Below are 17,702 nucleotides of genomic sequence, written 5' to 3' on the forward strand. Positions count from 1 at the left end.
TTTTTTTCAACATTGCTATATAAGTTTTATTTAAAATGGATACCGTGTCGTTGTCGTATTAAACCGAACCAAAATGGACGATGAATTATAATTTATTATTTGTTCTATATTTAACTTTTTCAACATTGTAATATAACTGTTATTGAAAACGGATATGTGCCACTATCGTACCAGACTGAGCTGAAACGACCAAACAACATCTGCATCGATGCAGGTATTTAGTTTTATTGTCTTTTGCTTTCGATAAAATGGCACCGTATCGCTATCATACTGTATCGTACCAAACCGAACAAGATCAGTGACAGTACTTGTATCTATTTTTATGGGGGTATAATAATGAATATTGTGCCGCTACTGTAGTTATCCGTGCCAAAACCGAAGGAACAATTCAACAATATCAGTTTCAGTACCATTATGTATTTTATTGTTTTTTTGCTTTCAATAAACTTACACCGTATCGTACCGAACAACATTAGTACAAGGACCATACTCACTTTTATTGTTTTTTATACAACTCTAACTGCGATGGGATATAAATATCGGTACCGTGACGATTTGAACCGGTCGATACCGTTCGAACATCATCGGTGCCGGTACCAGTGTTCGCTTCTATCTTTTTGGATCGATGTATAATATACGTTTATTTCTATACTTAGTGCATGTATCGTACTGGTACTATAGCAAACCAAAGCAATACCGATACAGTGCTGACGGTACCGTACCACCGCAAGGCGCGGTCAAATACACTAGTTTTATATAATTTGTGAGTGCATCAAACGGACCCATTTTATATTATTTGTTTGGAGTGACTAGTAGTAATTTATTCCATCTATTTTAAGATGGGTTCGGAAAAGGAAGGTGTTTGTGGCGGAGGACCAAAAGGATAAAAGTCGCCTGAATTCAAGTGTCCTGCTTGATTTTCTTTTTATTCTAAGAATTCATAGGTGCGGATTTCTTATATATTTTATGTTGTTGTTTATTTATGTGTCTTCCGCATGTTCTTTTTTTTTTCTTTTCTTTTTTTTTTTTTTGTGTGTGTTACGCGATTGTTTTGTGTTTTGACCATCACCTTCGAATTATGTTTGTATTTTTATATGATAAATAGTTACTTTTATAACCGATTGTGTATCTCATTTCTTTACAAGAAAAGTAGATTTATTCAGATCAATCAATATAAACTTCCTCCCTCCAAGATTGACCACTCTATCCACTATCCACTATAAACTAATAAAATCATATTTATTTGGGATAAAATACATTAAAAAGAACACTTTTCTCTTTCGTGTTATCCTAAGTTGGAATATGGTGGAGTGACTTGGGTTCTTTAATGGAGAACCAAGTTCAATTCCTATTAGTGCCACTTTGGTGACTACCGACACCCGCTTTAAAGCCGGACTGAGGACACTCGAGGTCTCGGGTTCGAAACATGTTACCCCTCTTTGATGGCTATGAGTATTTGCCGTCAGGGATCCTTATCGGATGGTGAACTGGGAAAGAAGATCCCTTCCGCAGTCAGGAATACCGTGCAACTACCCTTTTTTAAGTTGGAATATAGAATTTAGAATAAAAAGCCCAAGAAAAGCTCAACCTTTTTCTCATTAATAAATACAACTTACAAGTCACCCCACCACTATCATACTCGACATCATTATCACCAACCCAACAAACAAAGAAAACAAGAGCAAAATGCAAAACTACCCCATCAAAAACACATTTTTACCCTCTCTCTAAAACTAAACTAATCATACAAAAACAAACAAAAAAACAACACTCAACAGATCAGAACCCTCTTTTAGCATGCTACACTTACATGACAATTGATGGCTTCTCTAAATGATCTTGGTTGGAGTTCTTGTTGTTCTAATTTTCTCTTTGGCTTTAGCTGCCACCACTTTTTTAACTAGCAATTCCCATCTTTCTTCTTGCTTATTGTTTTTCACTTGTGTCCCTCTTGTTTTGAATTGCCTGCCATATTCAATTTCCAATCAGATCAACAATAAGACTAAATACACACAACGCGTTTGCGTCTAGTCAGCTGACACATCAGATTTCCCTAATCTGATTCCGAAACTGGAATACGCCTTAATTTGTTCCATTGTTTTGCGTTTTGTTACTAAAGTATGTATAAATTTATAAAATTAATTGATCACAAACATAATCAACCCACAGTAAAAGTTCAGATCCAATACGATAAATGGATAATTAATTACCTGCAGAGGGGAACTTTGCAAGTAGAATCAGGTGATTCACAAATGGAAGAATGGAGTTTGAAGAGCTGCCACATACGTTTACACCGAACACAACCACCATTGACTCTCTTCTTACAGTTCGAGAAGTGATAAATCGAGTGTTGGAGGCCTTCGCATGTCGAGAATTTGCTGCAAGGTGCTCTGTTCTTGCTCGGTTTTCTGTCATACGGTCCTACACTTGTGCAACCTTCTGTGCAAATGTGCTGTAAACAATCCATAGCTTCACTCAACTGGAAATACAAACTCTGTTCTTGCATATGCTTTCTAGTACTTTTCCTCCTCTGCACATTTGGATCAAATCCAACCACAATAAACCGTTAGCAAATCATAGTTTTCATCTGTATATTGAACAACTGAAAACCAAATCACTTATAATAACAAAATAACAATAAACTGGTTATGTCACGTGTCACACTTTTCTGAGAGATTATTATTCTTCTCATATCTGTTATTTCACCACTTTATTACTTAAAGAATTTACTTATAGGTAATTTCAAGTGTATATGTCATCTCAAAAATCATTTTATAACTCTAAATGTTGATTACTAACTATTTAATATTTCTTATATCGGAGACGTCGCAACAAACAGGTTTTTGACCTAGTGGTAATATAAAACTTGATCCAGCCTACTGGTAATATAAAACAAGAAAAAGAATAATAACCTAACAATTAAATAACAATAAGATGATATGCATTACGATTCGAGTATTCGTAACAAACAGGTTTCTAACCTAGTGGTAATATAAAACATGAAAAAAATAATAACTTAACAATTAAATTAACAATAAGATGATATGCATTACGATTCGAGTATGTACCGATTCAACTTCATCAATGAACTTGAGGATTTCAAGTTCAAGAAACGGATCATTGTTTTGAAGGAACTTCCATGCTTCTGTTTCTTCAACAGACTTGAATCTGTTAGATATCACTTTCATGCACTTCAGGTAAAGATCAGGTGCATCGCAGAGCCGCGCCAGTTGGAGAATATCCACCACGTTCTCCACCGTCAGGCGTCCGATCAACGCCTTCGTACACTGCGCCTTTAGCTGTGGCACCAAGTAAACATGAGCCAGTGCTAGCAGATGGATACCGAATTTCTCCATCTGTTCTTCGTTGCATCTGTTAGCAATAGCAGATCGTTATAAATATATAATAATATACATATTAATTTTGCTGGAGAGTAAACAACAACAATATTTTGCAATATTTTCAATTTCAGCGTTAACGTTATGCTGATATATGTTTTTAACTCATTTAGTTTGATTTTTCTTGAAATAATTTGAGTTCATTAACTTATTTTTAACAAGAAATGAATACTTAGGCGTATATAATTTTTTTTTTTTTTTTTGACATTCTGATATAAATTAGTTGAATACGAAGTTGTATTTAAATATATAATACTATTTTGTTATCTATGATGTAGCGAGTGCTAGTACTATACCAGTATCGTGACAAACCAAACCGCTACAGAGTTGTGTTCGAACTTTGTATATACAAATTAATCGACTTTACTCAAGTTTGGTATCAGAAACTATACCGAATACCAGTGTCATAACGAACATAATCGATACCGACCAGATTTTCACTAAGATTGGGAAAGTCCACTAGTTAATGGATTAGGTTTGTTCAAACTTCGAGATAATATTAATTAATTAATTAGTTTAATATTAAAGAAAAAGTGAAAAACAAAAACAAAAAACCGTCGACGTGTGTTTGAACTATGAACATTGAAACCCTGACCTATTGAAATAAAGGAAGCTAACGAAGACTTCTACAGCGTCACATGGAACGCCGTTGATCGGAATGATCTTCTCGGAGCGCCGGCGCTTCTGATCAGTTATGCTTTCCAACACAGGCGACGATGATGCCTGAATCATTCCACAACAAACGAAAAAAACAAGCATCTTAATACTCGATATTGAAGATCTGACTATAATCTATCCAATTCAGCTTAAAACGCAACAGACGAAACAAACTTATCTCGATCGGAAAACTACATTTCAGTAATTATATAAATACAGAAATCGTATCCGACGGATTAGTCGTTCTGTTTTCCGATCGTTCAACGTTCATTGACCGTAACAGTATTTAACGTCGAAGCTGAATCTCAACAGACGAAACACAATTATCTCGATCGGAAAACTAGATTTCGTTAACTTTACATAAATCGTATTCCGACGGATCATTCATTCATTTTCCGATCGTTTCGACGTTCATTCACCGTAACAGTATTGAACGTTGAAAGTTGAAACTGAATCTCAACAAATCTCGATCGGAAAACTAGATATTATTAATATTACATTTACATATAGAAATCGTATTCACTTTCAACGAAAACTCCGACGAAGTATTCATAAGTTTTCCGATCGTTAAACGTTCATTACCCGTAACTATAGTTGATTAATTACCAGAATTTTAGCGTGTGCAGGAATCCTACGTCCACCGGAAGTTACAATATAGACAATACTTTCAACAGGTTCGCCGGAAACCTGACCGGAGTTATTCACCGGAGGTGACACAGAGCTTCTACACATTTTGCCGGACAAATCAACGGCGGTGATGATTGTAAATTCGTGATAGTTAAACTTAAACTAGTAAACTGTAGTGTAACTGAACGGTTGAGATCACTTTGCTTCCCTACCTGCAATTCCTTTCCCGTATATATAGACGATGAGTTCCAAAAAGGTGTGTGCACAAATCCAACATACTTTTCTACCCCACGCGCCATCGTCACGAGCGTGAGTCACGCGCGAAATACTGACCGTTGATTATTGACATGCTTGGTAAATAAGAATTACCAAAAATGCCCCTGGGGATTAATGTTGACGTGGCAGAGTGGATAAACCAGCTCATCAAGTAATGGAGGGTCGTGTTTGATATCCGGCCTTTGGGGAGAGAGGGTTAGGGCTGACGTGGAGGTTTGGGATTATCCGCTTTTTACAGGTGGCAGGTGAATCATTTTCCACGTTGAGGACAGATAAACGTGACACGTTACCAAATTGTCAGTTGTCAATTTGGACGTATATAGTGACTCGACTGTGAATGTATATTTGATTGTGGGGGATATTTTTATTAGATATTGTGGGGGATATTTTTGTTAGATATTTTTATTTTATGAGATATTTTTGGGTGTTAATTCTTTTTCAATCAAGTTATGATCATTTCAAAGTAAAATAAAACCGAATTTATTGGTTGGATTTTGTTCAGTCAAATCATCCTTTTCTGCCCAAATTAACCGGTGATGTTATTAAACTTGGTGAAATAAGTTTTATAATATTTTATATCGATGGATTAGGATCAAATACAAAGGATCCTAATTGTAAGAAGTGTAAGAAGGATTCATAGAGTGACATGTCCAATAACCTAAAAAAACCCACTACACAAAAAATCCCCACTACAAAAAAAAAAAAACCCCTTAAACATCCACCACCACCAAAAACCTACCCCCCACCCCCCACATCACCCACCCAATTTTTTTTTTTTTTTTTTTTTTGCCGAGAGGGTGGGGGTTTAGGTTTTTAGGTGGGGGTGGGGGTGGGTGTTTAGTTTTTTTTTTAGGTTTTTGGGGGGAGGGGGGAGGGGTTAGGTTTTTTTAGGTTTTTGGGGTGGGGGTGGGGGTGGTTAGGTTTTTTGGGGGGGTTTTTTGGTGAGGTATAGTTTTTTTTTGTTTTTTTTGCCCGGGGGGGTGGGGGTGGGGGTGGGGGGGTTTAGGTTTTTTTTTTTTTTTTTTTTTTTGGGGGGGGGGTTAGGTTTTTGGGTGGTGGTGGGGTAGGGTGGGGGTGGGTGTTTAGGTTTTTGGTGGTGATGTAGTGGGTTTAGTTTTAGCTTATTGGACACTTGTCACTCTATAAATCCTTCTTACACTTCTTACAATTAGAAGGCTTTGTAGAATAACTTGACCCTTATATCGATTTAATTTTCAAACACTTTGGGGTATATTTAGCAAAAGTAGCTGGTAGCTAGGCCTGTAAACGAACCGAACGAACACGAACACAGGCATGTTCGTGTTCATTCATTTAACTTTAACCGAACACGAACACGAACATATAATCGAACACATTTTTTTGTTCATGTTCGTTCATTAAGAAATCGGGCATGTTCGTGTTCGTTCGTTTAAAGTCTAAACGAACAGTTCACGAATACAAACGAACATAAAAAAATTAACTGAACATATTTGAATAAACATAAATTAACATGATTGAAGAAACAAGTCTAATATATTACATTTCATTCGAAAGCACATCTAAATAAGTGTTTATAGATATACTAATTAGTTATATATTTATTTAAGTAGTTAGAAAACCTAATATTTATATAAATATAACTATTTATGTATTTATTAAAATTTAAACGAACATAAAAGAATGTTCACGAACATAAATGAACGAACATAAAAGAATGTTCACGAATATAAATGAACGAACACAAGGTGTGTTCATGTTCGTTCATTTAATTAAACGAACAAATTTTTTTTTGTTCGTGTCCGTTCATTTATTAAATAAACGAACATAAATGAACTTCCGGCCGAACAAGTTCATGAACAGTTCATGAACGTTCGGTTCGTTTACAAGCCTACTGGTAGCTGGAAGTTGGTAGCTAGTAGTTGTAGCTTTTTAGATATATTTGGTCTTTGACAGAGTAGCTAGAACTTTTAATAAAATATATAAAATGACTAAAATAGAAATAACTAACAATTTAAAAAAATTGTGCATTAAAAAAGTTTATTATCTTTAGAGGTTAAAGTAGTCATTTTTTTCCCTATAAGCTTGTAGCAGCTCATTCTAAACACTACTAGTAGGAGCGTTCAACCAAAAACTTCCAGCTGCTAACCTAAAAGTTTCAAATTCCTTCAACAAAACAAGGTTTTTTTATTAAGAGTTTTTTTTTTTTTGTTAAAAGTTTAAAACTAGAAGCTCTTAAAAGCTCCATGTCAAGCATACCCTTGGTCAAACAATAGTTTTAGGTTAACCAAGGGATTAAAATCACAAAATTTTCATCCCTTCTATTCAGTTATGTAATGTAAAATTTTCACTTAGATTCAACTTAAAACACTTTTATAATATCTTTACCTTTCTTATTCAATCATTGCAAGTATTTGGACCTCAAATCAATATTCAAAAAAATCAAAAGATAATCTAACAAGTAGTTGATCCTAGGTAACCTATAGTTGTATTTAATAGTGACACCGTTCACTTTCGTTATGATCAATATACATTCTCGTATCTTTATCTTTGTTTTAATAAAAAGTATTGGCTCCATATAATGAGAGGTGCTACGGCGTATAAAATTCTTATCAAGCAACTCGTGTTACTACTTAATAATTCTTTCATTTCTTTACCTTTTTCTTAGTTTGGGTTCGATACAGCTCATCTTCCCGAATTATAGTTTAGGGAAGTCTTGTTTCGGAAGTCGTAGTCACAAGTGTGATACAGTACCTTAAAAGGGCTTTAATGGCTTGGCCTGCCTACCTCACTTGTTACAAACACAAGTTGAATTTACATAATCTATCATTACTTGTCACACCCCAGCCGATGACGGAAACATCAGGGTGAGGCACCGAGCGAAACAGATTGTTCATGAGAATCCATAATAACTATTAAATTACCATATATTTAGCATTCACGTCCCAGACCATGAACATATAAGGTAAAACAGTTATTACAGATGTGACAACTGTCAAATTTGCATGCATCCGTATTTTTAATTAATAATTGATTTGTGCTTAATGACTGTGCTAAATTCCAACTGATGATTAAACTGCTTTATGACTTTTGCATCATACATACATATGCATCACATTTCATACTGTCACTTCATTTATTGCACACAAACCTTAGTGACAAACCTGATGCATAAAGCACAGTTAGCACAATAAGCGGATAATTCAGAAACATGCTGACAATGCCAGCACATAGACAAACAATGTTTTTGAGGCCAGTATGAGCCAGAGACAGGATACTACACTAGTGTGGAGTGTAGGGAGGTAAGGACCATAAAATTGCGTCACTAGGTGATAGTTTAGGTGCCGGAAAGTGCCTAAAATCCACTCTAAGTGCAGAATTCTGCACTTATTAACAAAATTCAGCATTTAAATATGCTAGTCACTTGCAAAAATATGGCAAAATGGTCCTGTATGCATTCCTAAGTGTCGGGAATTGAAAGGGTCACTAAAAGTTACATAAAGGACACTTTACGACATAACTTAGCACTTTAACGGAACAGTATCAAACCGAACAACCGGACATTACCCGGAACACAAAAATATTGTTAAACACATTGTTTTTATTTTTCTAAGCTAGTTATGGTCCCCGAACACCCTAACACACTATATATTGCATAACACACTTAAACCACTAACTAAATCACTTAACCTTCTAACTAGCTAAACTATCCATTGTATCCTAACTAAACCACCCCCCCCTAAACCGGTTATGGAGTGGCCCCACTCCTAGATTTTATTTGCATTGTTTATTTGATTATGTTGGCTCCATTTAAACACATTACACATAGGGTATTCAAGTGTTGGAGGATTATAAGAAGGACCATGAGACTTGAACCATCATTCTTATCCAACACACAACACACCTCAAACACTCTCTCCCTTCTCCCTCTAGTTCGGCCGTGAGCCACCACCACCTTCACCATCATCATTCGATCATCTCCAACCAATCTAAGAGCATACAAAGGTGTTAAAGTGCATACACCGAAGCTTGGTGTTCTCGGAAGTTGAAGGACCTTCTCTATTTGCCATTAACCACCTCATTTCTACTCTTGATCTTCCCTAGCTTAAAAGCTGGTAGTAAGTCTCTTGAATCCTCATTTACTTCATGTTTAGGGTGGTTAATAGTTATTGTATGATGAAATCTTATGAATAAGAAAAGATCATGAACACAAGACTTGAACATAAACTAACTTGATGATGAAATATTGTTAAAATGAAGAAGTATTGTTAAGTATGATGTTGTTTTGTATTGATGATGATTACTAGTGAGATGATGTTAAACATCATGGTGAAACTTGTTAAAATAAGATTAAAAACTTAAGTTAACAAGTTAGGAGGTGATTAGTGATTTACATAAAAGAATCACCTCCATGTTTAATCATGAACTTGAAGGAATAAATGGTTTTCTTGAAAAATAAAGATCAAAGTAGATTGATAAACATGTAGATCTAAAGATCCATGAGTGGTTTTTCAAAAGAACCAAGTTAAAAATATAAGTTTCATAAAATCTTGGATCTTACATAAACTACTCTCATTTTTTTGTGGATAAACAAGTGTAGAAACACTAGTGTAACAAGAAAATTTCATAAAGAAATATTTTTCAAAAATATGATTGGAAGTTGTAAACGCATAAATTCTTTAAAAATAAAGTTTTTAAAGAACTAATCATATTTCAAAGGGTAACAAGGCTTACTAAGAATACTAGTAAGTTACTACATATTTTTACAAATATTCAAGTTCATGAAGTAGTAGTTATTACTTGATTTTGGCGAAATTGGTAAGTAAAGGTTAATTGTTGATGATTGTGATGATTTTTACAAAAGAAAATGATATGCTTATAAGCATGGACACCTCCATTTACAAAGGAAACTCTGGCGAAATTTTCTAAAATTTCCAACACTTAGAAAATATTTTTCTAAACAAGTGTTACAAGTATATTTTATAACTTGTGTTTCAAATATAAACTTCGCTATAAATTTTGTTACGAAATACAAAGTATCGGAGGTTGGTTTTCGCAGATAAAAATGGGTAAATATATATTTAGAATATATATTTTATACTAAGACACTTGTGTGATTATTTGTATATTTTGTGAACTAGTTATATTATTTTAGGGTAAAATAATATAACTTACAAAATACCATGGAAATTACAACTCCAAAATAATACCAAAAATTGCAAGGAATAAAATATTTAAGTTACACACATAATATTGTGAAACCGAACAAGAAAACGTAAATTATGAAGTATCCCGGTAGTTACTGATACAATATATTTTTGGTAGATATTATCTTGGAAATGAAAGGAAAGAAAATGTGATTTTTATACATATTACCAAGTATATCATATTTTGGGACAAGAGAAAATCTATTATTATTTGGGAAAGTAAAAATATTTTTACTTGGGTTTATTAAGAAATATAGTATTTTTGGAAAAAAAAATATATTTTCTTGGACTGTGTTGTTTTGAATAAAAATAAGGTTTATTTATATATTCCTAAGTGAGACTTAAAGATATATATTCTTTGGGATTAACACACCGGAATACGACGCCACTACATGGCTAGATATGCAAATACAAGAATACGGATAACCATGTATGAAATACCCCATCCTTAGGAAGGAAATACGAATACTTGAGAAGTATTAATACAGAGATACTGCACAAACAATTATTCTAAAACTAAATATAATTATTATAACTTGGAATAATATCAGAAACGTAACTCAAAAACATAAATACTAAGACAAGGCACGACCCGTTCGTCTAATAGACGTTAGTACACTGTAGGTAGTCGTGTTGGCTGAGGAGACTTGGGTTACACATACTGAAGACGCAATACTGTGAGTTCATGTACCCCTTTTCTCTTAACTGTTTTCATTTTTATACTTCGGGGGTGGAATACATGTTACAATTATTACAGACATTGTTATGCATGGTATGGTTAACTTAAGGAGGGTTTACTACTAGATCATGTGAATGAGTAGGGCGATTAAGGCCATCAATCCTCGTTGTAGGACCGGGGGGCATGAGTGATAGATCTATTTAGCGAGCCCCACCCCTGAGTCCGCGGAATGGACCATGTGGTGACTATGTCTTCCAGCCGGAAGCCCGGTGCGAAATCTGCTAGGTTTGAGTCTTCCTGCATCACTTCACACATATCAATGGCCTTGCAAACCATTGGTGATCTCTTTTTCCTTATTGCTACATACCAGGGACTTACATACATACTTACAACATTTTCAAAGGTTTATAGATACACACAAACGAACACATGAACTCGCTCAACTTTTGTTGATGTTTTTCAAACTACATGTATTTCAGGAAATTTTAATGGATCTGACGGGCGTTGGAAGTTTTTATGCTGCGTTAAGAATAAAGATGTCATCCATGGTCTTTGAGTTTGGACGGTGTGTCTTATTCCTGGACGAGACATGTCTTCCAAACCTTGGTATTATTCTATATCTTTTGACGAGTCCTTAACGAACTCAAAATCAATTTGTACGATTTGTAAAACTTGAATTTGGTGTTTACGTTTTAAAACGATGTTGTTATGTTTTGAACTTATTTAATGGATGACAAACCTATGGTTTTATCATATAGTTGATGTTATGGTTGAATGCAATGATATTAAGAAAGTCACACCATAATCACGCTTCCGCAAAAGTCAGGGTGTGACAACAGACATAGTTCTCAAAGACATATCATTGTCCCGATAACTCAAATATTATTTAGTTTGTTTCTAGACTCCCCTAGCTTGATTCCACAGACTTCAGCAAAACACAGCATCCTAAACACCTGTCACATACGTTAAAATAGGTCAATACACATAGTGTGAAGGTGAGCATACAAGTTTAATAACATAGATAGTAGCGAAAGCGATTTACGCATAACCAACATGTAACACGTAGAAATGTGAAGCATGTAAGCTATCGACAATGAGATATGCACAGACATGACTGCGAGTTGTAGAATGCGTAACACATATCACCACTGTGACACGTAAAGAAATACCCTTAACAACCCCTGTCCACGACAGGTGCTGAGTCCAAACTATAGTACTATCGTTGCTAAGGTGTCCGGCAACAATCACTGTGTAAACATAACATACAACCATTCATCGAATAACATGTATAACATGCAGAGCGGTTAGCGTGTAAAAAGTGTTTGCATTGTGTGTCGGTGTGATTTGATATAAGTAACGTATGTAACACCCAAAAGTGCGTTAAGCAAAAAGGGATCGAGTATACTCACAGATCGTGTTTAATAAACAACACAGTCTTGGATTGAAGGGAGCGCTGGAGAGATTAGCCTGATCAGAGAACGATAGTATGAGCGATGAACAGGGCGTAAACAGTGTGTCGGTAGGATGAGTGACAAAGGGTGATCCGATCGGATGACCGTCCGGACGGAGGATTATCCGAACGGATGACCATTCGGTCGGAGGGTCATTCATTTGGGAGGGACGTGTTTGTGAATTGTTTGAACTTTGAAGTTTTCGTTGTAGCATTTTTAAAAGTGAGAAGTATCTCTATATGTCCAGCCATCCGGTCGGATGGTCATCCGGATGGATGGCCGTTCGATCGGATGGTGATTCGTTTGAACTGATATTCTTTGAAGTTTTGTAAAAATGGATTAAGTGTTGATCTTGTAAAAGGGTTGTCACCTGACCGGATTGTCGTTCGATCGGATGGTGGTCCGATCGGACGACAATTCATTCGGGCAACTGTTGGTTTGAAAATTTATGAAATTTAGTTAAGTTGAAAATTTTACGGTTGAACCGAGACGGTGTGACAACGTGTCAAACAACAGAAACCACATCAAGACCAAGTCGTCCGATCGGATGGGAATCACCCCGTTCGACCAGTAACTGTTCTTGACGGAGTTTCATGTTCAACCCGTGAATTGGTCGTCTCCTCGACAGTAATCCGTTCTCAAACCGGCACTTCACTTAGAGAATGAGTAGAAGGCCCGAACGAGCTCAGTTTCTATCGGTTTTTGAGTAATAGTGAAAAATGTTTGAAGAAAATTTTGAAACACCTGAAAAATGTTTAGATTTAGGTGAAATCAGTGTTTAAACATTGTAGAAATCCCTTAGATCCGAACTATTCTTGATGAGATGAGGTCACCTTTCATTGTTCATAAGAACTCCATGATGACGTCACCTTAGAGCGGTCCGATTCAGAGGATTTTACGGTGGAAATGCAAGATTTGTTGGTGAAATTGATGGGAAAGTGTGTGTAGATGATAGAAGTACAAGATTTGGAGTGAAAACTTACAAGAATCGCGAGGAATAGAGAGAAAATAGCCTGAAAATGTGCTAGGTCGGAGGGAGCTGTCACATCATGAACAGTGATGTGACATGAGGGGTATTTATAGTGTGAGGGTGAGAAAGGCGGTGCAGTGAACGTGGGTCGGACGACCTTTCGATCGGATGGCCATCCGATCGGATGGTCATCCGGTCGGATGACCATTCGATCGAACGGTCGTTCGATCAGAGGACGCGTGTGAGTTAGTTTCCGACTTACGTTTCGTGCGTTGAGCGTTGCGTTGCGTTTAATCAAGTCGCGAGTAAGCGATGTGATAGTATTAAACAATAGTTACACAGATAACATAACTAACACATAACATAAAGGTACAACTTAGTTTTTGAGTCCGTGATGAGATTGCGTTGCGATTGAGTTGCTATTGTGTTTGCGATTAATACCTTTAACATATATAAACATGCACAAATAACACATAATAACACACACACACACATAGAACAATACCAATAATTGCGATTCGAGTTGCGATGCGATAACGATGAGATAGCGTTAGGTAAATTAGCGTTTAATTATGTTTATCGCATTGTTACTTCACATATTACAAATCGTAAATCAAAAATAGCGTAAACTAAAGTATCGATTATCGAGGTTCGAGAGTACAAGCAATAGTTAAGTCAGAAATGTCAGATCTGATTAGCAATCTTTTCTTCCTTTGACTTTGACTTTGACTTGTACTTTGACTTTAAAAAGTCGGGTTGTACATTACTCTAATCACATTGTTTAAAAATCCAAGAACCCAAGCCTCAAGACACTTCTCCACTCCAGTCACCCCTCTTAGAAGGACTTTAAAATTCCTGATTTGTAGATGAAATATCAATGACCTCTATTTTTCTCAAACCATATTTACTTATATTTTTAAGGATTTCCTATTCTCGTAATCTCATAATTTCTCAAACTTTTGATAATTTTAATGAATAATAAACTCCTTTTTGTCTTCAAAAGCATCTGATAATGGTCGATTTTCACTCTCTTATCAAAAACACAGTCTAGGAAAAAAACCCTAAATTTACCAAGCAACATTTTCATTTTTTTTAATCTATGCTTTTACTTGTTTAAGCCAAAGAAACAAATCATTTGCTTATATATTCGACTCGGATTATAAAGAAAAACAACTTAAAGAACAATTTTTTTGAAAGTTAATATTCACACATAAACGTGGCCTACCGCATGCACACATTTGTTTATTCATGAAGGTGGATCACAAACTTCCGACTGTAGATCATATAGATCCTTTTATTTCTGCTGAAATTCCGGATAAATCAGAAGATCCTCAGTTACATTATCTTGTGTCTAAGTATATGATTCATGGTCCTTGTGGTGCTGCTAACCTGAGCTGTCCTTGCATGGTTGACAACAAATGTTCTAAACGATTTCCGAAAAAATTTTCGGATCATACAATTATTGACTCAAGCGGTTTTCCTGTATATCGAAGGCAAGATTCTGGTCATACTGTTATGAAAAAAGGTGTTCAATTAGACAACCGAAGTGTCGTACCTTACAACAAAGGTCTATTAAAAAGATACCAAGCACACATTAATGTTGAATGGTGTAACCAGGCTGGTTCGATAAAGTATCTGTTTAAGTACATTAACAAAGGACCTGACCGTGCTACGGCAGTTTTATATACTGATTCAACCGGTACTAGCAATCAGAAAATAAATGATGAGATCAAACAATACTACGATTGTAGATACATATCAGCCTGTGAAGCGTCTTGGAGAATTTTCGCAAACGAAGTTCATTATAGATATCCTGCTGTAATGAGGCTACCTTTTCATTTACCTGGTCAACACAATGTAGTATACGGTGAAGATGATGATATTGAAGATGTCTTGAACAAACCATCTGTTGCTTCATCTATTTTTTTGCAATGGATGCGTTTAAATGAACGTGATGAAGAAGCACGTAAACTGACTTATGTGGAGTTCCCAACAAAGTATGTTTGGAACTTAAAAGATAGATGTTGGCAAGTACGAAAAAGGTATAAAACTGTTGGTAGAGTTCATTCTGTTTCGATTGCTTCAGGAGAACCTTATTATTTAAGGATTCTTCTAAATAAAGTTAGAGGTCCTAAATCATTTGAAGAGATTCGAACAGTGAACGGACAAGTATTTCCCACATTTAAAGATGCATGTTATGCGATGGGTCTTTTAGATGATGACAACGAATATGTTGAAGCCATTAAGGAAGCAAGTTTTGAAGCTCATTGTCGGTATTTAAGATCATTATTTGCGACATTGCTTTTAACAAATACGCTATCAAGACCTGAATTTGTGTGGGAAAAAACTTGGCACTTACTAGGAGACGATATTCTATTCAAGCGTCGCAAAGAGACACATATCCCTGGTAAGTTATTATTTTATTTTCATAGGAAGTACCTACTATATTTTTTATTTTTTATATATTTTGATTCAACATATGTTTAAGTTTATTTTATACTTTTTGTATCCTGAACATCATTTGAAGAATCTAATTTTGGTGGAAATTGAGAATTATTTAATTTCCAATGGGTCTACATTAAGTAAATTTTCTACGATGCCCTTTCCAGACGACGATTCGTTACGTCAAGGTACTAATCGTCTAATCAATGAGGAATTATCGCATGACACACATGAGTTGAAAAGTGAGTTTAGTCGATTGAAAGAATCTCTAACTGAAGAGCAGTTAAACGTTTTTAACCAAATTGTCAATGCAGTCGAATGCCAAAGTGGAGGGTTGTTTTTCGTATATGGTTACGGTGGAACAGGGAAGACTTTTTTGTGGAAGACCTTGGCTTCTGCAATCAGATCTAAAGGTCAGATAGTGTTGAAAGTTGCTTCCAGTGGTATTGTTTCATTATTATTATCTAGAGGACGGACAACACATTCTAGATTTAAAATTCCCATAAACTTGACAGAAGATTCCATGTGCTTCATTAAGCCGAACGATGACGTTGCTAATCTTTTAAAAGAGTCAGAGTTGATTATATGGGATGAAGCCCCTATGGTGCACAAGCATGCGTTTGAGGCACTAGATCGAACAATGAAAGACATTCTGTCGTCTTCTACGAATAACCCTTCTGAGCTACCATTTGGAGGTAAAGTTATTGTGTTTGGTGGTGGCTTTAGACAGATACTACCTGTTATCCCAAATGGTACGAGACAGCAGATTGTTAATGCATCTTTGAGTTCTTCATATCTATGGTCAGAATGCAAGGTTTTAAAGTTAACAAAAAACATGAGGTTGAGAATTGGAGCTGAATCATCTAACAGTGATTCGATTCAGAAGTTTGCAAAATGGCTACTTGATATTGGTGAAGGAAACATTGGTTCAGAAAACGATGGTGAAGCGTTTATAGAGTTACCCGATGATTTAGTAATTACCGACTCAGATGATCCAATTCCAAGTTTAATTAACTTTGTTTATCCTTCAATTTTACATCAGTATAAAAATCATGGATTCTTTTCAGAGAGAGCAATTTTAGCACCAAAGAATGAAGTAGTTCATGAGATTAATGATCGATTACTTTCATTATTTCCAGGTGAAGAAAAAGAGTATTTGAGCTCTGACAGTATATGTCAAACAGAGCAAGTTCTTGATTCTTTTCAACAAGGTCTATACTCTCCTGACAATTTGAATGCTCTGAAAATATCTGGTTTACCTAACCATAGGTTGGTTCTTAAAGTTGGTGTTCCTGTGATGCTTCTTCGAAACATTGATCAACAGAACGGACTATGTAATGGTACTAGACTTCAAGTAACCTTTCTTGGTAAACGAGTAATTGAAGCGGAAGTAATATCTGGTGGAAATATCGGTACAAGAGTTTTTATTCCAAGAATTAGTATGGTTCCTTCAGACAAAAAGATACCTTTTCAATTTCAAAGAAGGCAATTTCCGTTAACAGTTTGTTTTGCTATGACAATTAACAAGAGTCAAGGACAGTCGCTATCTAGAGTTGGTTTATATTTAAAAGATCCTGTATTTACTCACGGTCAATTGTACGTGGCGTTATCCAGAGTCAAGAGCAGGCAAGGTGTTAAAATTTTATCATTTGATTGCGATGGTAAACCTACAGCGAAGACATCTAATGTAGTGTACAAGGAGATTTTTCGTAACTTATAATTTAATAATGTATTTCATTTTCATGTATTTCATATTTTTATTTAAGTTATTTGGTTTTTCATAATAAAATGTCATAATTTATATCAAATGTTGATATTCTTTAATATTTATAGACATCTATCATATACATATCTCATATTTATTCTATTAAAATTAGATTAATTCACTAAGTTTCTCCACTTGAAGGGTAATAGTGTTGTTTGGCAACAAGGTGAATAAAGTCAAAACTACTGTATTAAGTTTCAAAAAAATTATTATATCATATGTATTTTTACAAATTTATTCATTATTTTTAATAT

General features: G+C 35.2%; 3 protein-coding genes across 3 annotated transcripts; 2 read left to right on the forward strand and 1 right to left on the reverse strand.

Annotated features, from left to right (window-relative positions):
- Positions 1 to 1,569: 1,569 nt before the first annotated feature.
- On the reverse strand, positions 1,570 to 4,888 carry LOC110935924 (BTB/POZ and TAZ domain-containing protein 1). The gene is made up of 5 exons (XM_022178277.2): positions 4,662 to 4,888; positions 3,994 to 4,121; positions 3,069 to 3,372; positions 2,211 to 2,530; positions 1,570 to 1,965 (listed from the first exon to the last, which is right to left on the reverse strand). Exons 1-5 carry the CDS (start codon positions 4,785 to 4,787, stop codon positions 1,830 to 1,832), a joined length of 1,014 nt encoding a protein of 337 aa, XP_022033969.1. The 5' UTR covers positions 4,788 to 4,888; the 3' UTR covers positions 1,570 to 1,829.
- A 9,601-nt stretch (positions 4,889 to 14,489) lies between these two features.
- LOC118491455 lies at positions 14,490 to 15,791 on the forward strand. Its single transcript, XM_035989252.1, has 2 exons — positions 14,490 to 15,648; positions 15,769 to 15,791. Exons 1-2 carry the CDS (start codon positions 14,490 to 14,492, stop codon positions 15,789 to 15,791), a joined length of 1,182 nt encoding a protein of 393 aa, XP_035845145.1.
- A 46-nt stretch (positions 15,792 to 15,837) lies between these two features.
- LOC110933045 (ATP-dependent DNA helicase pif1-like) lies at positions 15,838 to 17,403 on the forward strand. The gene has a single exon (XM_035989253.1). The coding sequence runs from the start codon at positions 15,838 to 15,840 to the stop codon at positions 17,401 to 17,403; it is 1,566 nt and encodes a 521-aa protein (XP_035845146.1).
- The last annotated feature ends 299 nt before the right edge of the window (positions 17,404 to 17,702 follow it).

The sequence above is a fragment of the Helianthus annuus genome, chromosome 4, assembly GCF_002127325.2.
Source record: "Helianthus annuus cultivar XRQ/B chromosome 4, HanXRQr2.0-SUNRISE, whole genome shotgun sequence".
NCBI classification, from domain to species: Eukaryota; Viridiplantae; Streptophyta; class Magnoliopsida; order Asterales; family Asteraceae; genus Helianthus; species Helianthus annuus.